The sequence below is a fragment of the Octodon degus genome, unplaced genomic scaffold (assembly GCF_000260255.1).
Source record: "Octodon degus isolate 3935 unplaced genomic scaffold, OctDeg1.0 scaffold00001, whole genome shotgun sequence".
Lineage (NCBI taxonomy): Eukaryota > Metazoa > Chordata > Mammalia > Rodentia > Octodontidae > Octodon > Octodon degus.
In genome coordinates, this window is record NW_004524577.1 from 489,922 (window position 1) to 513,662 (window position 23,741).

Consider the following 23,741-nt stretch of genomic DNA (forward strand, 5'->3'; position numbering starts at 1 on the left):
ATAATTCCCAACCTGCTAGATATCTGAAAAATCAAAGAAGAAATTCTAAGGAACAATGGAGATTAAGAGCAGGAAATATTTATTAGGGAAAGAAGTTTCTGTCTTAGAGAAACAGAAATGAGGCCCAGAAAGTGGATTCGCACAATCCTACTTCTAAAGAGCTTTATGGAATAAACTCAAGAGGCGGATAGAAGGTGGAACAAACCTATGATCAACTCCTAAGATTACAAGTGTCGTCACTCAGGTGACGTTGGTCCAATGGACAATCACAAGGTAGGTACAAGGTGGGGCAAATCCATGGCCAACCAACAAGACCACAAGCAGAGTCGCTTTGGGTAACACTGAGCCAGTGGGAAGCAAGGCACACAGGGCGTGGATGTGGAATGAGCATGACTCCTCTGGGCAGGGACGGCTCAGGGCCCTCCTGGGCAACCGGTGACCCAGGTGACTGGTGCCTGCTTAGAATATAAAAGATTATTGTCTGTCCATAGGGGAACTGTGCAGATGCAGTCACGGTATCTCTGTCTTGACGTCTGGCCTCCGACAGTTGTAATGTGTTCTCGTCTTCTGCACTGGTGCCCTCAGGGGCCCAGCCCTGAATGACTGCCCATAATATTTATAACTTAGCTGTCTGTAATAAAAGGGTTCACTCAGTGTAGCCAAGAACAGTGGCATCTAAATCATGCCTTACCAGAAAGTGATTCTTGTCTCTGTTCTTTGTACTGCTGCAGCTAAGACTTTTGCTTCTCAAAGGCAGTGAAATCACATACAAAGCTCTAGAACAGCCCTTGCTGCACCTAACACCCATGTGTGTGGCTGCACAAACTGTTTCAAACCAAGTGGAACAGGAACTTTTGAAACAGTATGTTGTTAACCAAGCTGTCAACGGCTGCTAAGGACTTACAGCTGAGCTTAGGTGACCCTTCCCTTTTTGACACAGTTCAGTGTGACTCATTGGAAAGGTAACAAGTCGTGACTTTAAACACTCATAATGTTGGTTTATGTCGAGGTGTTTGTTTTTGCCATGTGCTGGGGCTATCATAAGCCCTGTACACATGTGATTGATACATGCTTCCAGGCCCTGCATACTGCTGTTCATTTTAAAGAAGAGGAAGCTGAAAGGGTGGGAGGTTGAGCTGCCTAAGGGCATGTAGAATCAGACATGGGATTCAAACCAAGTCTGCCTATCTACAGAACCTACTGATAGCGACAGCTAAGTTAGGTAGCAATACAGCAGGCAGCCAGACAGGGCCAGGCCCTCAAGGGAGCCAGTGCCCAAGACAAGAGTGCATCAGGGTGGGGCTGGAGGTGCAGCTGAGGATGCAAGTCTCAATGGCTAGGCTTACACCCTTCCCCAAGGGATGGAAGGGGCCTGGCAATATTGGTACAACCCTTTCCAGATTTCCCACTGGTTCATCGGGGTGGGCCGCCCTCTCCCACCTACTGTGACTGAACACAAAACTAAGACTACAGATCATCAAGCAATGTTAATGGTATCTAATGGTACCCTCGCTACCATTAGATCAGAATTGCCACAACTTGTAATCTTATGGGCTGATCATAATTTTGGCCCATGCTGTACTCGCCTCACGATTTTGCTCTATAAAATGTGCTTTTAGAGGTGGGTTCGTTGGCAACCCATATGGGGCCTCTTGTCTCTCAGGAGCTACTCCTAACCCCATTCCCGCATTCCTATTCCCCATTCCTTTTCTCTAATAAATTTTCCTACTCTTAACCTCCGTTCTTCCTTAGAATTCGTTGTTTGACTTCGGGGACACGAACTCAGCGTATTTGCCTTTCCCCTGCCTCCCTACCCTTGCAACCAGTGTGCTGTTAAATGTCAGCTCTTGTCCTGTTCCCTGGCGCACCGGGCGCTGGCCCACCGGCTGTCTGCTCCTGCCTTCGGTTCCTGCTGCACAGCTAACAGGCGTGCTGTGGCCCTAGCGTGGTTAGCAGGGAGGGAGCGGGGTGGGGCACTCCCTCCCCACTGCACTCTAGGCAGCACTCGGTGGTATTCCTGCTGCCGCCCTCATCCTAAGAGACGCTGAAGTTGGACTAACGAAGCCCCGGGAAGTCACTGCTGCCCTAGGTCAGGGCACACGGGCCAGAGAACTGGCCCGTGGGGAGTGGGAGGCACCGAAAGCAGGGCTGTCTGTCTTTCGGCTCGGAAAGTCCGCGCCGGTGGCCCCCTTTTGTCGCCTCTTTGGTGTTGTTGCTACTCCTGCCCTGGACTGGTGTGCCCTGCTTTCCTGCTGCCTGGGCGCCTTTGTTGGCAGGGACTGCCCCTGAGCAAAACGTCCCGCGCTTTTCGTAAACATAGCTGCTTACTACCTAGCGGGGTGCGCCTGGCAGTTCGTGGCCCGTGGCACGCAAGAACCTGGGCTGTGATGGGCTCCTCACCTGCAATAGCCCTGTTTGAGCGGGGAAGCTTCACAATCCCGAAAAACAAAAAAGCAACAGAAGGAAACGCAAGTTTCCTGAAGAAGTGTTTGGCCTCGCAGCCACCAGAGGGCGCGCGCACCCAGGCGCCACGGGGACAGCGGCTGGCGAGCCGGGAGGACTCCGCCGTCTCAGACTTCAGGAGGCTGTACCAACTGGCAGGACTCCAAGTGTAGTCGCCTAGGTGGTTTGATGCAGTGGAAAGTCACAGGGAAGGTTGAGGTGAGGCGAAACTATGGTCAGATACTGAGTTCCAGGTCTGGAGCTTTGTTTAGGGCGCCCAGGTAAAACTTGGCTCGGCCTCGTCGGAAGGGGCCACGAGTGGCCGTCGTCCTCGCGGCTCGCTGCGCTGGAGGGCAGACCGGCGGAGGGAAGGCGCGCTCGCGCGCGCGGCACAGTAGGCCTACCGGGGCCACGCGCCCTGCCTCGCGGTTGTGTTCCTGGCTTCTGGCCTGCCCGTGAACTCAGAGGAGAGGACTCCTGAATGTGGCCGAGAAGTGGAGGCTGCACCACCTGCGCTGAAGCAAGCTTCTCGTCCAGGCAGGGCTGCATCACCAGGATTCTGCACCCATGGATTGAACCAGCTTTTAATCAAAAATATTTGAAGGCAAAATTGCATCCATGCTGAGCATGTACAAACTTTTTTCTTATTCCCTAAACAACACAGTTAACTATTTACATAATATTTACATAGTATTCAGTGTCATTAGTAATCTACAGATTATTGAAGTATAGGGAAGAACTATGTGTGTTATATGCAAACACTAAATTTTCAAGTACTGGGAATTGAATTCAGGGCCTGCATACAGAGCTACATCCTGGTCCTTGTTGTTTTTTATTTTGAGTCAAAGTCTTGCTAAGTTGTTCAGGGTGAGTGCAAACTGCGGCTCCTCCTGTCTTAGCCTCCCAACCTGCTGCAATCATAGGCTTGTGCCACTGCGTCTGACAGCACCCGGCCATTTCATGTAACAGACTTGAGTGCCCATGGGTTTGGGGATCCGCTGGAAGTGCCGGAACCAATTACCCGTAAGTTCCAAGGGACAGCTGAAGCATAGAGGGGAGATGAAGTGGTGTCCTTCTCAAGTACCAGGGGCATTTGAGGGTGCCAGACTGTGGTCCTCCTGGACCCCGAAAGAGCCCAAGCAAAACTTGACAGAAAACAGTACTTTTATTTATATAAATTTGTTTATTAATCCAAAGAAAAGCTTAGATGTCACTTGTAAATTCTCACCTACACAAATTATAGACATAGCCTTTCTCCTAAAAGCAGATTTCTACCCTGAATCAATTAGGGTGCTTTTACTTGCAAAAAGAAAACTTCCTATTTTAATAATTAAGACCAACATAAAATCCAGAGGCAAGTGCTCCCAGTGATGATTCAGCCAACAGAATAAAGTCATCAAAGGGTGGCCTTGCTTTGCTTCCTAGTGGCCCTCAGACAGTTATCACTGCTCAAGGAGTCACAGTGTCACAATGTCACACACACAGCTGGGACGTAGCTGTTCTGACACAAGGAGGGAAAGACAGAAGTTCCCACTCCCCTCCTAAATCTCATGGACTATCCATATCACCTGTTCGGCTCCAAGCAAATCTTGGTAAGGATAGTGGAGATTTCTCTTGATTATCTTAGACCAAGGGATAAAGGGTACACCATGCTGGTGCAGCACCACAGCATGGAAATAGCCTGGCAGGAAAGAAGTGGGGAGAAAGGAGAGTAGAAAAGGGAGAAAGCTAGGAGCCCTGGACCAGCGCCCTTGGACCGCTGTTGTGTTTACTTATGAAGTAAGGATCTTCTTTGAAGCTAACAATGCACAGTGTAATAACTGTTGCTATTCTCTTATTATTTGATTATAATTATTATTTTTTTTCCTTCATAGAATAAGAAAATTGTGTCATAGTCAAACTATCTTTATTATGGCCAGATTATAAAGAAAAATCTAATAATTTCCCTTTAAGGAGTACGTTCTCAAGCCGGTTGTGGTGGCAGCATTTGGTAGGTGAAGGCAGGAGGATTGCTGAGTTCAACACTAGCCTGGGCTATACAGTGAGTGCAAGGCCAGCCTCAGCACATAGCCAGACCTTGTCTAAAAAGAAAAAATAGCATGCATCATTACACTTTACATTAAATATCCTCTACACAAACTGAGGATCTTCAGGCGCTGTGTTATCCAAGGACCAAGGAGGGGCCTACAGTCAGGCTGTCAGTGGAGCTGGTCCTGTCTGTGGACCTAACGGAAAATCCATTTCTCAGCTTCTTTTTCAGTTTCTAACATCTGCCTCTATTCTGTAGCTCATAGCTCTTCCTGCATCTTCAACTAACAGCACCCCAATCTCTACTTCCAGCACTACACTGTCTTCTCGCTGTAGCCAGAAATCCCCCTCTAAGGATGTGTGGCTGTACTTATGGCCCACCTGAATAACCAAATGACTTCCCCATTCAGCATTCTTTTTTTTTTTTTTTTTTTCCTCGTCTTTTTAAGACAGGGTCTTACTATTCAGTTTGGGCTGGTCTTGAACTTATTTTGTAGCCAGGCCTGGCCTTGAGCTCTTGGCAATCCACCTGCCTCAGCCTGCCGAGTGCTTCAGCATTCGTAATTACATCTTCAAAGTCCCTCCTGCCATAAACACTCAGAGGCCCGGAGGGCTCGCACGTTTACCCTGCCACAGAGCCTAAATGTCCTCAGAACCTAATCTTAAAGGTCCATTTGCTAAGTGTGTCAAGATATGTCTATTAAATACGTGCCTGATGAAGAGCCTCGGGCCTCACACACAGCTCTATTCGGCCGCAGTAATCACTCACCACGCTGACCTTGGCGTTGTTCTTCAGATTCTTAGCACAGTGTCGCCACCACCTTGCTGCTCAGCAGCTCCGTGGCTGACTGGGGATCTATAGGCCAGTGCGCTGATAACCCCACTGAAGCTCACACACTTGCAAAGTGGGTTGTGTGACACAGGCACGGAGGTCGTTACATCCGTCCAGGCCCACACAGCCAGAGGATGTAGCTCAAGACCAAGTCCAGCACCTGTTCTGAAGCCTTACCTGTCCTACCAGATGGCCCAATGCCACAGGACAGGGCACAAAGTGGAGTATTGTCCAGGTGGCTCTGCAGGGCACAGACGCCCGCTCCTGGCCCTTGGATGCAGTCTCCACCGTCAGGTCAGCCAGCACATACCAGAATCCCAGAGCCCTCTCTTTCTACTTGACGCCTGAGTTACCTGTCACTACCCAATAAAGGAGATCGTGAACACTGGTGTCGATGGAGGAGCAGCCTTCTGGGATATGAGCTCCACTCTGCCCACACGGTTCCTCTCTGATTAGGCTGCCTCCCCCGTACTCTGTAGGATGTGCACTGTGAAAAGTTGGGAACACATCTCAAATCAACTGCTCGTTCCAGGCTACCATGGCAACAAGTGCTCGTCCCAGCAGCTGCTACAGGCGAGTTTAGCTTTCTGCCCTTGAAGTTCTGCCTTAGCATCTGTGGCAAGCCTGTCAGAGCCCAGTCATGCTGGAGAGCAGCTTCAAGGTTCTGACTTAAATCCCTTTGCAGACAGGCAAGCTTGCAGGTGAGAGGTTCTAGTTCTGTGATCAGAGATCTGTAAGTTCCACCCTGGACAAGCTACTGTGTGTTTAAATTGTTCTCAGTAACATGAGCATTTTGAGCAAAGTATTTTTCCAATTTGTGTGTCATGAATAAATTCGTGGGTGTGAGCCACTGATTTCCTATTGCTGCTGTGGCAAACACAAATTCAGTGGCATAAAGCGCAGGTTATCTTACAGGTCTGGAGGCCAGAAGTCCACAGGGAGCAGCAGCACTGTAGCCCTCACGAAGGCCCTAGAGGAAAATCCGCTTCCGTGTGCTCCTGTTCTGGAGGCTGCCTGTGGGCCAGGCCTGTGGCCCTGAGTCGTTCAGAATCCTGCTTCCATTGGTGCATCTGCTCCAGACCCAACCATCCTGCCTCTGATTTATGGTGATCCTGCAATGGGCCGCACGTGGATAATCTCACAGGGTCAAGACCCTGATCGCATCTGCAGAGCCCATGTTGCTAGCGTTGTCAGGCTCTAAGGCGTGAGACGTGGACATGAGGTGGGCTGTCATTTTTCACATACTGGTCAGAAAGTCACTTAAATAGACAATTGTTTTCTGTGCTGGGGATTGAATCCAAGGCCTCCTGGATGCTAAGCTGACTCGGCCCACGAGTCGAGACGTGGGGTAATGACCTGGAGGAGGAACGGGGATGAAAAAGACAGGGCAAGAGACACGAAAGACGGAGACAAGACAGGCTTCCTGATCAAGTCTCGTTTATTGAGGAAGTGAGCAGGGTCTAAACAGCCGCACAGTGGAAGCAGTTGGGTGGGACTAGTTGTGGATTGGTAGTGGAGGTCCAGGACCACAGGAAGACGTGGACGCAAGCGGGGATTGGTGCTGCAGCACTTCTTGCCCAAATAAGGGAAAACATAACAGGAGCGTTCTATCGCCCCCCACACTAAGCAATCTTTTTATTTACAAAAAGTGCCATTAAAAAGAGCACATGAAAGTTTTATTTTTGGTTCTGAAGTGCAGCAATACAACATTATGAAATCACACAAACACAGAAGTGTGAATCTTAGATCACCTGCCTTGTCATTAGCAGAATCATGCCTTGTCTGGATCAAGGTCCAAAGAATACCTCAGTAATACTAGAGATTCTGATTCCCATCACTCTAGAAACGCAAAGCTTCCATGCAATGGAAGGTATATCTTTCCTCATGCCAGGACTGAATTCTAGAAATGAAAAGAATTCAGAAAAAAAGGTGTTGAAATAAGGCAGAAGACTGCACTATAAAGTTAGATTGCTGTGTACCACAAGATATCAACCACATAGTCCTACATAGTCTCTCCTTGACTTCAGTGTTAGATTTTGAAAATCCCAGTAAGATGAAAATTCGTAGCCAAGAGGTAAAAGTCCCTAATATCAGACACTTGTATTTCTACTTCCCCCACAGAGAATTTCAAATTGTGCTCTCCTTGTGAAAATTCTGATTTACATCCAGTTTTCTTCAAGCTGAAGGATACAAGTGAACTTGTTCCTGCAGTAGAGATCTTAGAGCCTGTGAGCTCACGTGTTGACGCAGACCTGTAGGTCGGGGCCCCTCGGGGAGCCTCAGTGGCTGGCGAAGCATCAGGTACGTGTGATGAGAGTCTTCATACCAGGACTTACTCTTGAACCCAAGGAAGGAGCCTCTTACCACAGTATTCCTTTCCCACAGGAAGGAGACTGCTGGCCTCTTGACAGGACTGCAGAGGGACGTGTAACTAATTTTAAGTTTTCAAGGAAGTTGTCTGAGTCATTTGAGGTAGGAAATACTTTGAGGCTGGAGACTAGATCCCTTTTTGGGGGACACCTAGTTTCTCTTAGGAAGCTCTACTAATGATTAAAGGCAGTACTAAATTGTGGGTAACCCCTAAGAAGCCATGTTACACATCTGTTCCCCATGGTGGCGATGTTGGGCTGCTGCATACTTTTAAGGAGGTCCTTAGGTCAGTGGAGGAATGACCCAGAGGGGACTATGGGGTCCTAGTGCTGTCCCCTGCTTCTTGCCTCGATATGGCCACTCCCTCCGACTTCCACTCTTCTACGCCATCAGCACAGGCCCAGTCCGACGGGACTACCCAGGGGCTGGCTTGGGCCTACAGAGTGTGAGGGGTGGTCCCACAGTCACTTTGCTGCTTTGTAAACACCCCATGCCAGTATTTTTTGAAGTGACAGATTCAACACAGGTAGCTTCCAGCCCCTACCTTTTTTGTGGTCAAAGGGATGAAAGAGTTGAGCTCACCTAAGTGCACTCCCAGATAGGCTACAGCTAAACCCTATTACTGGGTGTACCAGAGGATTCACGTAGGAGTGAAGGGTCAGTCTGGCACGCGAAAACAAATGAGGACCAAAACGTGTAATAGGTGTCATGAAATGGGAAAAAAATGTTTAGATGGGAGGGGAACGAGGGGGAGGGGAAACAAAGAAATGGAGAAAATGGAAACAAGGCTTCTGTAGATGAGGGGTGGGGCCGTTGGAGGGAGGGGAGGGAGATAGGGGAAAAGAGCCAAGAGATCCTGTCCAGGTACAGATTCCTATGACGAATGCTATCATCATGTATATCTAAAGTGTGCGATTTTTAAAGATGTAGTTATAAGACTAAATTATTGCTGAAATTAAAAGTATGTTTTTGTAGTCTCAATGGGCTTAAAATAAAAAAAAAGGCAGGAGGAGGGGCATAAAATATTACAAAGAATGTTTTAAGAAGTAATAAAGGGGGCTGGGGAGATAGCTCAGTAGAATAAGTACTTCCTTGGCAAGCGCAAGGGCCTGAATTCAATCCCCAGTTCTGCAAAAAAAAAAAAAAGGTAGTAAAGGGTCAGAAGACCCTTTTAATTCTTCCTCTTCAGTCCATGTAGACCTAAGCCTGGCCAGAGGATTGTGCCTAGGTATTCTATCTAGTTTAAAAAATAAAAAGTATATAAATCACTGAAAGAAAATCCCTCAAGGCTGTCTCATCTTACAAAGGTAGAAGGCAAGAAGTTCACTAACTTTATTTGCGAGTTCAATCAGCGACTTAGCATCACAGTTCTTCTCTTACGCAGGTACCAGGCAAGTCCTACAGTCACCACTGAGCCCACTAAGGCAGCCCCGGCAGCTGCTGCTTTGGAAGCAACTTCTCCAGCCACGCGGAGCCCCTGGGTGTCCACAGCATCTGGAAAGGAAGCATCTCATAAGGTCAGGCTGGAGGGCTACATTGCAGCCTTGTGTACCAGGACTCCCCCAGAGAACCGAGCACAACCAAGCTTCACTAAACTGCTTTGGGAAGTCTTGCACAGGGTCTACGCACCCTTATTCTGTGAGCCAACCTCCTCCTCCCCTGGTCCACGCCCACTTTCCTCTCTTCCATTCCCACTTGCTTTTTCCAGCCTCAAGTCAAACAGATGGACACCTGGAAGGGGCTCAGAATTCCTGCCTGCCTGGCACTACATCTGATGCTCACAGACAGGGCTAGCCAGTCTCCCAATGCATGATCTCACATGCTAGGGAGACAAGCCTGCATAATTTCACATTCCAGACCCAAAGGTAAGACAATCTGGGGTGAGAATGTGGGAGGGTAACAGCAATATTACCTAATATAGACTTGTATAATAGTGGCAAGTCAAGAGACGCTCATGTCCTTGGGCCCACCCATCCTACTAGAAACATCCCGAATAGGGTGTTGCATAGTAGGCAACATCCTCTCAGAACTAATACAGTATTAAGGATCCAATATGACACTATTAAAGTAGAACTAACCTAGATATGTATGATTGAAGTGCATGACTACATGGCTGAAACAGTAGGTGGGTCCACAGATGTAAGATAGCTACAACGGGGGGTACTAGGTCAGTAGGCAGGACATAGGACCCTAACGAAATGGAGGTTTCTGAAACTTGATAGAGAAGACTCAGCAGAAGCCTCTCTGGGAAGAGAGACCATCTTATTCTCTTAGTTTATTGTGGGCATGTGTTATACATAAATATTAAGCTCTGGGGATAAAGAGTCCAGCAAGTAACCGAGGCTTTAACTCAGTACCTCTCAATGCAGAGTTGTCTGACAACAGGAGAATGGGTCCCGGGAGGCTGACTGTCATTTTGTCCTCTTCAGTGGCCCCTGTAGCTAGAGACAGATAATCAAGGTAACTCTTTACGCTTACTGTAAAGTTCAGATGGATTTTTAGAGAATTCCTCCACAGAGCTAGACAAGAGCCTGCCCATCTGACTCAGTGGTAAGCACACACTGGGCTAAGGAAAGTTTTCTCGGGTTTAGGGACTGAGAGTGAGTCATATCCATTCTTAAAGCCTTTAATTCTGGAAGGCTGAAGCTTGGGCTGAGTAAGGATCCCAGGAGCTGGGAGTTGGGGATTTTACCTCTCCTGTTCCTAGATGAGGGAGGGCACGTCACAGAGCACAGAGGGGAGTCGGGGGAGAGCCGATTGCAGACCAAGGCACTGCAGTGGAAGTAGACCTGGAGGCAGGACACTTAGGTTGGACCAAAGCACCCACACTCAGCCGGCTGCCCCAAGTAGCTCTGCGATTACTCACCAGGGTAGGGAGCACCCGATCCTCCCATAAGAAGGCAAAGGTCTTCACTTCGAACCTCTGATAGTGATAAGGATCGGCTGTGGAGGAGCCAGCTGGGTGGAAGGTGGTCTGGTAGTTGTCCAGGTTGTATTCACAGCTAGAAAGCAAGCACCAGGGAGAGACATCAGTCACATCTGCCCCCACGTTTGTCCAAAATTTTTTTTGGTGGTACTGGTGATAGAACTCAGGACTGCACTCGCCAGGCAAGCCCTTATTCTGCTGAGCTATCTCCCCAGCCCTGTCCAAAGTGAGTTACGTGCAATGCCTTCAGAGGTACAGCCTTGCCTACCTTCTATAAGCATCTTTTACTTTTATGACCTGACTCAGCTAATGGAAGCAGCAGGTCCCAAGTTGTACGTTACAGTTGCATCCTTTTCTGCCGTGCACTAAAACACCTCTTTGTTCATCAATAGGGCAAGTTTTATGTGCATACTTCAGAAGACAATAGCTTAGTTATTCCCCCTAACGAGTGTCGGTTATGCCAGGAGTATACATTGGGGATAGGACCAGAAAGTCCCTGCTACTTTATACTTCACACGTTAGCAGGGCAGGAAGGAACTTAAAGGACATAACATGCTAGGTGGTAAACACCAAGGGACGAGACCAAGGGGAGGGAGAGGGGTCCAAGGTAGGCCTCCTGGAAAGGGTTGCCCAGCCAGTCCATGAGGAAAAGGCATGAGCCGCACAAATGCACGGCTGTGTGGCCCCAAGACAGGTGTGCGCCTTGTGTGAAGAGCGCAACAACAGGCTCCTCCTCCACCCAGTGTCGAGAAAGCCAACATGCAGCTTGCCACAGGTGCAGACCCTGGATAGAGCCTGCAGGTGGCGCTGAGGACAGCCGTCTTTGCAAGCTTCTGCCATCGTTGTACCTGGTTCTTCTGTCCAGTGGGAGTGCTAATCCCAGCTCCACTACTTACTAAGTATTGCTTCAGATTAGTTAACTGCGTGGCAAGGTCGAGTTTTCTTCAGGATTAAGAGGGCTAATGTCTCCACGGCAGGGCGAGGAGGCTCAGATGGTGCACAGTAATGCAGGATGTCTAGCATGTGGCATAAATTAGTTTGCTGGGTGGGGGATGCAGATGCCATTTCTCTGGATAGAGTACTGGAGTCAGACTCCTCTGGTGGAGGCCCCACTCTGAGAGACTCCAGGGTGGCAAAGCAGCCAGAGCCACCTTGCTATCCTGAGGGCTGAGAACTAAAACAAGGACTAAGCCCAGGCCTTTGTGACCAAATGTTCCCCAAAACCCAAGACAGTTTATTTTCCACACAGGCAAATCCTGAAGGAAGTTAGGCAGCCCTCTGAGAAGCACCTACCCATCCACGAGGATGCGCCACTGAGGGAGAGAAGTGGGGTCCGTAGTGGAGGTTGCCCAGCAGTCATCCAGGACCAGTTTGATGTTGGGGTCAGTCTTGTTTAGAATTCTGACTTCCATGTGAATTGGCTGGCGGAGGTATCTCACGATAGGGTACTCACTGTACCTGTAAGGCTGCTGGTAGGAGTTATCTGAAATGGAGCAGGACCCTCAGTATTCAAGGAGGCTGTAGCTACCACATGCACCTCAGCATCACCACTGTTCCATTAGTCTGGCAGCACCCAAAACTTCATTTTAGGGACCTCCACCCCAAGCATCTTAGCCAGAGGCCTGCACACCTCACCTGGGTAGGTTTGCAGAATCAGCGTGAGCAGACCTGGCTTCACAGATGCCACTGGAGGAGGCAGACTTTCGACGTTGGCATTTAGTAGCACGCTGTCCATATGGTAATAGCACCTCACTGTCATTCTGCAAGAACACAGAGGGGTAACAAAAAGGTAGGTTAACAAATTCTTTGAATTTAGAGTTTTAAAAGAAAATAAAATAGCAACTGCATCACACCTGAATTCACTATCTCTGGCTATTTTGCTCGGAGGAAGATCTTTCCAGAGAGCATGAATTTCATTTTCGTAGATAACTTTATCATCTTCGAACTTAAATGGTAGAGAAAGTTGGTTAACAGTGAATTAAAAGGAAGTGTTGACGCCCCCCCGCCCCGCCCCCTGCCAGCACTAACCTTCTGCTTTGTTCCACACCCATTCAGGGGTATGTGGAACCGTATCAACTCCTCTGACTGAGCCATGCGGACAGGCCGGCAGGAGGAGTTCCCCACTCGGAGGGAACCCAGACGGAGAGCTGGTTTTGTTTGCTGGCTGTCAACCTCAAAGTCCATAAACCCATCGTGAGTGCACAGCTCTCCTGCAACCAGCAGCAGCAGATGTTTGGAGAAAATGAACTTGGCAGAATGGCATTTTTCAGAGAACAAGAAAGTGATACTCTCCACCCATCAACCTCGTGTTATGCGGAGACCGATGGCATTCAGCCAGGGGCTCCAGGATTTGTCCTAAGTCGACACCAGGGAAACCCCTAGATAATCAACTTGAGGAACAAATGAGCTTAAACACATTGCGAGGGGAGGAAAAGCACGGGAGGAAGGGCCGTCCCCGCAACAGACTGGGGAGAGCAGCCGTGATGGGCAGCTCTGGCGACAGCCTGACACATCCCTTAATGTAGGCTGAGTACTGACATGATGTTCAAAGTTTATTTTAAAGCATTTCAGATTTTTATGTTAAGGATATTTAACTGATAAAGTCTATACAAATATTTCAGAAATCTGAAAAATTCAAAACTCTGAAACTTTTGGTACTGAGCATTTTGAATAATAGATCCTCAATCTGAACTCACAAATCCTAAATGGTTTGAGAGAAAATTGAGGCAGGGATTAATTTTTGTTATCTAGATCAGCTTGACACAAATTAGACTAAGCAGAAGCACTGAGGCGATGCTGGATGAGAGGAAACACTCACCTGAGTAGTCCTTCAGGCACTTGGGAGGTGTGTAAGGGAAAGCTTTCATATTCCCTTTAAGATGCTGAGCCTGGGTCTCTAACCCAGACTATCCAGGCAAATTGACTGCAGGACAGTCGGAATGGGATCTAGTTACACGAGGACTTTAGAAACATAGTCAGGGCCCCGTCATAGCAGCCAGACTTTATCTGAATAGTCTTTAGTTTCTTCAAGCCATAAGCAAGAACCTGAACTTCTGTAGATTTTCCCACTGTAAGAAAAAAACTCAAAGCACTTTACCTACAGAAATTGGTGACTCACAGAGACACTCAGGATCAATCACCATGAATACTGTGTCTTGTTGAAAGTAAAAGGTCAGCTTGAGGGAAGATAAGTAGAACTGATAGAGTAGGCACTTTTCAGAGAACTGAAACGAAGAAAGAATGTCAGTTAGTGGTCACAGCCTGTCTGGGGCCCAGAGCAGACACGGAGACAGGAAGCAAGTCCATTAAACCTTGCAGGGCATGCACTGGGCTATCTGGTTCCCTTCTAAGACAACAAGAGAAACCCTATCACTTCCTCAAATCAGGAGACTTTCCCGGGCAGGAAACGTATTGCTTTAAACCATGCTCTGAAGTAGCCAGGGCTGCACGTTCTTTGTCCTGAGCATGAAAGCTTGAATTAACAGATCAAATTCCAAAGAACAGAACACTCTCCAAGTCTGAGTCAGAAAGACTATAGATGTTATAAAATACAATTACAAAGCATACAGCCTGACCTAGGATTACTGTGTCCGTGGCAATTGCATCAGTCAAAATTAGACTCAGTGAGGACCTGTTCTTAGCAGAACAGATTTATCATTCAGTGGTTGGCAAGTAGTTGGTACTTGCCAAATGAACTGAGGAAAAAAATGAAAAATTCCATTACAGAGTTTCAAAGACTTTGGTGTTGGAGAAAGCTCCAGTTACTTGCAAGTGTATCTTTGCAAGGTGATCAAGAGGTGTTCTAGAGTTGTACCAAGGTTATACTTTAAAGCAGGCTTCCCCAGGTTCAAGGCTTGAAGAGGACGTACTTTGGTTTGGAGAAGAGTCTTGCTGAAGTGTAATGTCAAGCCATTTGTAGCTTCCATGTTGATCCCACTGTCACGCAGCTGACTCATGGGGATGTCCCTGTTTTCAATGCTCACAGAGGTCAACTTGCCAGGAAAGTCGGGTATGCTGAGAGTCATGTGTGTGGCATTACATGTCACAGACAAATCTGGAGGAATGATCAACAGAATACCCATTGCCAGCCTCGAGTAAGCCCCCTAGAAAAGGGTCTCCCCTCTGAGGCTGTAGCTCCCTGTGGCCTTACCCACTGCGCAAATAGCTTGTGATGAGAAGGTGATCTTCTGCCCGGGAGACACAAAGGAAAACTTCAGGAGCGCCGTGTAGAGGTGACTGCTACCTTGCTGGAGGGACAGAGTTTTTGAAGACAGTTGCTTGCTTAAATCTCTAATGATTAGAATTGTCAAGGCAAGCACATACTCGAGCACAGGGTACTGTCTAGGTACCAGTGGAATGGCGACCTTTCATCCTGTGAATGTTCAGAAGGTGATATGGTCTTAATCTTGTCCTCTAATGTCTGGAATCTACTGTTATCAATTGGTGTCACCTGCACCTGCAGCCAATTGCTTCTAGGCCAATATGAGAAAGGGCTGGCCCTCATGACTATTTTATAGAATATTGGCAGTGAAAGAATTTCCAAAATTTAGCAATCTGCTTAAGCTCAATGTGAAGCAGGACTATTTCTCTTAGAGTGGCAGACACTTGAGCACTTCTGTGCGGGATCCTGTGCAAATAGTCACTTCACCTGTAACAGGGATGCAGGGATGCAGCCTACAAAATGTCAATCTTGCCATTATGTGATTGAGTACTTGCACAACCCTAGTTGGCTCAGCCTTCTGCATACCCAATGTACCTGACCGTTTCTACCGCACTTTTATACAGCTGGAAGTTCAGCAGGCTTATTTACATCAGCAGCACTACTGACGTGAGCAGTGCATTGTGCTGCACTGTTACTACGGCTACAGCATAACTTACACTCCTTTATAATCTTATGCAGTCTGTCATTGACCCAAATTGTGTTATGCAGCACATGACTGTACTCAAACACATTAATATACTTAATGTGTCTCACTGTCGCCTGGAAAATACCAATCCCTATTACAAAACAGGGCAATGTAACTAACATAGCACCTTCACTCACAAGAATTTTGGGAGTGCCCTTTTCTTGCCACAGACGCAAGTTTACAGGAAAGGGGGAGAAGAGATTGAGGTAAGGACCAGTACTGTTTTTTTCACTTTTACATCTTTAGTACCCAGTGAAGTGCTTGGCACATAGGCAGTAAGATACTTGTTGAATGGGCTGCGTCACCAGTTAATTTGAAGACGCATTTACATAATGCTCGGCCCTAGGAACACCGGTTGTGCCTCGGTGACACAAACGGGTGGCCACACCTACCACATAGCGAGTCACTCCAGTGGCATTGAGGGGCACGTGAAGGGTCATCTTTTGGCTGTCAATCAGGAGATTGAATCCTCCTCGGAGGGCCTCCTGCAAGGTCAGACTGTGTGCTCTTGAGGCATCCCCAACCTCAATGATCCATCCTCTATCAGAGTTGTTTGTCTAAAAGTCAAAAACTTTGATTAAGAGGACTGGTGCTCGCTCAGTCAGGAGACCATAACACTCCAGTGTTTTCAGGTTAAAGTTAAATGTCAGCATGAACAGATTTAAGTGTTAGTATGGTTGCTTATTTAAAGATTAATTTCATACCTCCGTTTCATCGGCCATGCCACGAATAACTTGTGGAAAGGAAAACTGGAAGAAAAAACATGTGAAACTTTGATTCAGAGGGAGAAAGAATCTGCAATCATGCCACCTCTCAGGAGGCAGAACACTCCCAGCATAGCTGCTGTGTGATTTTTGCACCATGAATCCTGGTTGTGGGGCACAAAACACCCAGCCTGTCGTGAAGCCCAATTATGCTCTTAGATGGCATGTCATTTCTTTGCGCTTCAGACACCAAAAGATACTTGGAGAATGTAAATTGCCTTCCAGATGGAAGCCGAGACACAGGGTCCCTAACGGTACAGCCTCTTCCTAGGTCTACAGAAATGCGCTGACATTCAGATTACAGGTTGTCTCCTAATCTCCAATTGTCCAGCATCAGTATTAGCCATAGAAGACTATGAGCTTCAGGAGGATGTGGTAGGGCCATTTTGCTCATTTACGGCAGCTAGCACTGGGGACAGGGCCTGGAGCACAGCATGTGCTCAGGTGGTCAAGTGATCATTACTGTGATTTCCAAGGTCATCCAAACCCTTTCTATCACTAGCTGTTGTAAACTGTTGTAAACCCAGGGCCAATTCTTAGGACACCTTATCAGGTGAAAGTTATCATTCCTCCATTTTGGACTTGGAAACAAAGCCTCTGTGTGGCTATGAAATAAAATTATCCACAGAAGTTGTTGACTTGAGTCTTTCACAGCTCAGCATATTAATATGGCTTTACTTTATATACCTCTTTTTTATACTTTTCTGCTGGATGGTTAAGACCAAGATAAAGCAAGACTTGTATAACAAGAAACATAACTTTTGTATCTGATAAGGTCAGTCTAGTACCCTCAGGATTTATCCTGTAACCCTGTACTGCAGTTTGCAGATCCTGTGTCAGTGTCAGTGTCAGCCATGTGAATGAGTAGTAGCCATTGCTTGACCAATTTGCTCTGTGAAAGCCTGAGAAAATGTTTTCTCTCCATGTGACTCTCCTTAGGCACACTCTACATCAATCACATTCCTCTGTGGCTCCATAATCTCCTCGATCAGAAAATTTGGGACACAACTGAGTTACATAATGTTACAGTATAGGTTCTCCTATGTCCCGAGTCTTCACTGACCTTGAAAGGCTAGGGCCAAAATGTTGGCTGTCCTTGCAGCCCTTCTATTTCTCTAATTTTTGGTCTGCAAACAACAACTCCTGCGGATAAACCACTATTATTGTGGACTGCTGGACTGTGATGGATGTTTTGCTGAATCCACACCCTGTAGTATTTAGATGACAATGGAATACCCATTTCTGATAGGACTAAACAAAAAAAGGTGATACAAAGGAAAGACCATTTTGTATCTGTATATGCAGAATAGTTAGGATAGATATACAGCTACTTTCTCTTAATTCAATGAGAAGATTTGTACTAACAGTGTTTGGACAGGATATCCTGTCTGCTTCTTGTACTATGGATAACCACTAAGAAGATAACAATGTACAATGTATTAATTATTGAAACTGTCCTATTAATCAGTTTTTAAACTGTCTCATTGATATTTCTCAATAAAATAAGAAAAGAAAATTATAGTCACAGAACACAGCATTGAAGTCCTGTGCGGTTTCTAAGCCCAGCTCTTAGAATTCCCTCATATTTCCCTTGCTTTTGCCATATCAGAAGTCAGTCCAATTTACTCACAGAAATGAAGTCCTTCATACAGACTGTGGATTCTGAAAGCTCGTGCATTTCTACTTGCATAGCTGGGCAGAAAAGCGGGTGTATGGCATCCTTGGATCCTGTAGCTACACTGTCCTCCTGGACCCTGATGTTCAGCTGGTGCCCCCCAGGCTGTGTGACAACAGCACAGGAAAAACCATTAAACCCTGGACCCTCATGGGAAAGGCCACTGCACAACATCTGACCCAACAAAGTGGCCATCTGGGAAGGTGTTTCAGAGGGGAAGCTCAATTCCCTAGATCACAGTGGGCAGTGATTACTGCATCAGACATGCACAGAGGGCCTGATGGACCAGGTCACTCACAGTGTAAGCCTCTTTCCGGAGGGGGGTCTCAGAAGTCATCTGCACAGACTAGGTTGTATGCTACCTGGGCTGCTGGGACCAGGATCAGATGATGTGGCCTACTAAACACGAGGGTACCAGGACTCGCCTCAGACCTACATCAGCTAAGGTCAGTTAAATCCCTGCCTTCCAGTTCCCCAGGTGATTATTTGTATTCTAAAGCTAGAACAGAAATTTGGTTTTGAGACATGGTCTCACTGTGTAGCCTGAACGCACAGTGGAGCCCAGGCTGGCCTCACATTTGGCGGTCCTCCTGCCCTCAGCCTCCTAAGTGCTCTACACCTGGCTAACGCTTGAGAACTCCCATGACAGTTTACCATTACCACTCCTAGCAGCTTTGGGCAATGGCGTTGCTGGGCAAGAGAGGATCCCTTATTACTTAGCTACTGTTTGCTTTCTAACACCTGCTTTTAGGCTACAGGGTCTCCGTTTGCTAGCATCAAAATAGCTTTCCTTCTCACATAGGGCTGTAAGATAAAAATAGCTCATATTTGAGCATTTTAAAATCTAGATTCTATTCCAAGTCTTCATCTGTACAATATAATTAATCTCTTGGAGAGGGAACCATTATCCCTACTTACCAACAGGCAAAGAGAAGCTTAGGGTTAGATGACTTGCTTGGAGCTCACACCTGCACAGCCGCAGAGGCAAAGCTCACCGAGACCCAGAGCCCCTTAACATTTCCAGTTCAGGACTGACCACTGTGATGTGGGGCTGCCCTGCGTGATACAGGTGTCAGCAACCTCACTGGCTTGTGCCCACTAGATGCCAGTCACTGCCTCTGCCCCACTGCCAGTTAGGGTGACCAGAAATATCTCCCAGCATGATCAGTTACAAGTTAGAAGTCAGCACTCACACACACACACACACATACACACACAGGTTGGGAATCACTGCTCTTCTCCAAAATCTAAATCCTTAGCCATCAAGTTTACTACAGTGGTTACTAACTTACTACTTCCCAAATCACTCCTCAAAAGCAATTACTTACCACTCTGCTGGAACATGTTTCATATGGGGCCTTCAGCGTGAGCTTTTCTGAGTCCAGAACATAAGTGCAGTTCAGCACTTCAACACCAAAGGGATCTGCAGAGGCCAGAGCAGGACAGGATGCTGAGGGCATACCCAGTGAGTCTGCCAGCCCACTGCTGAAGCACTTCGGTCACTGAACTTCCAAGCAGACCAGGGCTGTAACTCAAGTCTGTGACTCACAGCTGAGAACTTCCTAGGAGAGTCTAGGAAAAGACACTTCCTGGGGAGCACAGGGTTTTCTCCTCTCAGCAGCATCATGAAAGTCAGAGACTTCCATGGCCTCAAGGGAGTTGGATGGAAGTTGCTCCAAAATTTGAGTTGTCTGTGCAGCAAGCAAACAGGCCTGGCCCTGAATCAAGGGCTTTCTCCTGACTGGGACTAAGATGAGGTAGAACACGTTACTTACCCACCACAGATGCATGCCATTTCTTGAGGTCAAGACTTCTGGAAAACTCAACTGTTAGTCCATTTTCACTGCATGTCACGGTACCTGGAGAGCAAAGGAATCACCTGGGATCTTTTGGAGCTCCAAGAGGCACAACTCCCACAGTAGTGTAGAGTGTCTCTTTTCCCCCCCAATAACCATCAAAGGAGGACATCAACAAAGAGGCAAGGATTGTCCCCTACCCTGAGGAATTCATAATTGGTAAGAAAGACAAACTACAATATGATGCACCAAGAACTGTAAGGAAGTTATCGAACATGCAGGGCTTCCTTGATTCCAAGGATAAGCCTGACTCAAAGGTCAAAAGCAAACTTCTAGAACCCAAGTCAGATCCTTGGCAGTAGAGGTAACTGGGGAGGCAATGATAGGTCTGTGAAGAGCCAAAGACTAACAGCTTTGCCCACAGGTTCCTCAAATTGAAGTGAAAGAAAAAACCCTAGGTAAACCCCAAGCCATTTTTTTTTCTTTAGGACAAATTCTGCTGAAGATCTGTCTTTTTGCACCCTTTGGCCCAGATGAAAGTTGTTAAAAAAAAAAAAAAAGAAAAAAGAAAAAGAAAAGAAAGAAAGAAAGAAAAAGAAAATCCTGCAGCTTCAAGTGGAACTGTTTTGTGGTCTGTTACATGGATGCTTTCTCAAACCAAAGCTTGAGGCTGAAAACCACTGGCCCTAGAGACGGGCCTTCCTGTGACGCCCGCTGTTCTGCATACGCCCTACCACTGAGGCAGTAGAGGGCAAGGGGCCAGAAAATAGTGTGGCGTCCTTTCAAACCTTTTCCTTTAGTTGACCCAGCAAACTCCTAGCCAGGCAGAGGAAAACTCTAGGGACTTGGCTGAAGGGGAAAAGGTGTGTCGCCTGTGGACTGCTTGGCCAGCGAGGCAGCCTCCCTGCCAGCTGTTCTCTCTGCCAGTGGCCTTGCCCTCACTCAAGAGCATACCTGGGAAGGAAGTGTCCTCCAACTGGGAAGGACCAACTGAATTCACTGAAGCCACGAGTAGGAAGAAGAGGTAAAATGACCTGTGAATGCAGAAGAGGACAGCAGAGGACTTAGGAGTGAATTTAAGCAAAGAAGGCCATTAAGTGCTGCCCCCAGCTCCAGACTCCTCACCTCCGGGGTTCCCTGGAGCAGCTTGGGAGACTGGGAGAACCCCCTCCCCACCTACGCTCCATGGTGAAGGGCACCAGGCGGAGGGTGGGCCGCCTGTGCTCTTATAGCAAGCAGCAGGATGCGACCCCGCCCTCTGCAAGAGAGGGCACCTGAGTCTTCATCTGCGCTCCCAGTCCAGCTGAGAGGGAGGGCTTTGGGAAGGAGGTGGCCTCTGCCCTTCCTGACACTTGCCTTGAATATTCTGCTAACTGCTTCTGCAGGTCAGCTTGAAGGCAGAGCTGCCCAAAATCGACTCCAGGTGAGTGACTTTGTGTTTCCCATAACAATGGGGAAATGTATCATCTTTTGGACAAAATATTAAGAATTCCAGTGTAAAGTGAAGAGAAGTGATAGGATTTATTGAGGAAGGGCTATCATTTGTTCATACCACTAAACCTTTCTTTAAGTAACCTCTAATCTTCTGGCTACTATAGAAGCCACTCAGGCAATCTGCACTTTTAAAAAAATTTAATGAAACATTATTTACTTCCAAGTATAAAAGTGTAAATTTACTGCAAAAAATGCAGACAGTTAAAAAGGGGGATACAGAAAAAGGTAAAAGTCATATAATTGTGTTACTACTAATGTTTAGATAAGTGGTTTTATAGGCTTTTTATAGACACTAGAAGAGTTAGGGACAGAATGATGAGACTACAAACCTGAGTGCTATAAGCTATTTATTTTTGAGCTAGGGTCTCATTTTGTAATTCAGGCTGACCTTGAGCTCATTAGTAGCCCAGGCTGGCTTCAAGCTCAGCAACCCTCCTACCACAGTCTTCTGGATGCTGGGAGTTATGCCTCCATGCCTGCCTGGGTGCTGCATGGCATCTTTCAACAGATTTTTTTTTTTTTTTTTTTTTGCGGAACCGGGGATTGAACTCGAATCCTTGCGTTTGCCAGTCAAGCACTTATCCTACTGAGCCATCTCCCCAGCCCCTCAACAGATGTTTTATGAGCTCTTCATAAAACTAAGGAAACAAAATGTTTGCATGAAATGATAAGTTGTTACCAAGGGGGAAGAAACGTAAGCCCTCCACCCTCACTTTCTCTTAGCTTAAAGACCACTGGCTTTGGAGGCCCCACAGCTGGCCATCGTGGGCTTCTCACTGGCACTGCGAAGGTCACACTTTCGGTGTGGGGGTGTGATAGTAGTTGGCTTACTTCCCGGGGACCAGAAGGCCAATTCTGCTTAGAACATGGGCTCCTTAGAGCACAGACCTACAGACATCTGGTGAGCCTGACATGGATAGAGTGCTGGGCAGCTCTGTCTTCATACGGGGTCTGTCTCCTCTGTTGTCTTAGCCCTTAGGTCAGATTCTAGTCTTTCTGCACATGGAAATGCTCATCATTCAAGAAACATTTTGTCCAACACACGGGCTCAGCCTGGCTCCTGCTGCGGGAGCTGGGATGTGCTTCTTCTACCCTACCCTGTGCTCTTGAGCTGCTCAAGCCCTAAGTGCTGAAGCCCCATTGCAAGGCCAGGATTGCTGACACAGTTAGGAGGAGCTCGGCAGTTCCTAGGCAAAGATGACCGTTACCCCAGCAAGCACAAGGCTGGAACGTCTTGCACAGGATGATGGCTCCAGGGGCACAAAGACTTGCAAGGTTGCCACGGCCAGCAGCGTGGCCCAAGCCAGGATCTTTCGAGATCATACCCCCGACCCACGAAAATGACCCGCCTTTAGCCCACCCAGCAAATTGCTGAAAGCTTGCTGCTGCCCAGGCTCTGGTCGTTTTCTCTTGTCATTTGACCAGTTCCTTCAGCCAAAGCCCGAATTTAGCTGAAACCCCTTCCTTCCCCATCTCTCATGAAGCTCTGCTTGGCCAGTGGCGTGTGTGCTTGCAGTGTCTGACCCAGTCTCATTTTTATAGTCTCTTCAGTCAAAAGATCTTGTTCAGTATCACTACCACGTGCGACTGAAGTCTACCGCTTTGTAACCTGTTCTTATCACTTTCAACCTTTTACGACGTTTCCATATCACATATAAAGTTCTCCATCGTGAGTTGTTAAGGTTGCCTAGTCCTGTTTAGCTAACTCAGTACTTACTTCACTGTTCCTTATCAATGGGCATTAAGATGGTTTTCGGGTTTTCATCATTATAAACAATGTTAAACATTTTCAAATGTTTTCCTGGATAACTCTTAGAATAAATTCCTAGCAGTGCAATGACTGGGTGAAAGAGTAAATAAAAATGCCACATTGTGTAGCACTTTGGAGCTTATGGAGAGGGAAACGTGAAAGAGACGTGCCCAAAGGCTGAGACTTGAGTATCAGGGCCAAAAGGAGGGCCAGATCTCCTGAACCCTGATCCATGTGTCTTTTTAGCATCTCATACTGTTCTTTGAAACATACAGGTGCCTGCAGTTTATACTCCATAACAGATAAAGTACACCTGGCTTAATTACTTTCCTCTTGTTGCTGGGACAAAATAGCCAACACCCAAAATTAAGGAAGGCAAGATTTATCTAGCTTACAGTTTGTAGAGGTTTCAGCCCAAAATTGGCCGGCTCTAAGGAAGAGTGCCTCGGCACAGGGGCAACACTTCAAGGTAGCAAAAGACAGCCAAAGCAACAAGAGGGAAAGGCAGGCACGAGCCTCTCTTCCTCCCTTACATCTGAGCAGGCCAGCCTAGCCTCGCACCATTTTCTGCCCTCCTCTTGCACAGGGTGAGGGTGTTTACAAAGGAGGATCCTGCCTCCCTGCTGAGTCCCGTAAACTTCTAAACTTCTCAAGTTGGCACAAAGTGTCAACTGTTACACTCTGAAACAGTGCAGATAGTTTGCAGTTATGGTTTATGATTCATCATGGTGTAATGAGGGATAATCTCTATTCTGTC

General features: G+C 47.3%; 1 protein-coding gene across 1 annotated transcript; it reads right to left on the reverse strand.

Annotated features, from left to right (window-relative positions):
* Positions 1–9,020: 9,020 nt before the first annotated feature.
* On the reverse strand, positions 9,021–22,902 carry Zp2 (zona pellucida glycoprotein 2). Its single transcript, XM_012516590.1, has 18 exons — positions 22,871–22,902; positions 20,695–20,774; positions 19,720–19,803; positions 19,273–19,367; positions 17,900–18,049; positions 16,210–16,254; positions 15,898–16,062; positions 14,749–14,845; positions 14,468–14,652; positions 13,696–13,822; positions 12,627–12,808; positions 12,452–12,543; positions 12,234–12,358; positions 11,892–12,081; positions 10,539–10,674; positions 10,365–10,461; positions 10,030–10,113; positions 9,021–9,166 (listed from the first exon to the last, which is right to left on the reverse strand). Exons 1-18 carry the CDS (start codon positions 22,900–22,902, stop codon positions 9,021–9,023), a joined length of 2,112 nt encoding a protein of 703 aa, XP_012372044.1.
* Between the last annotated feature and the right edge of the window lie 839 nt (positions 22,903–23,741).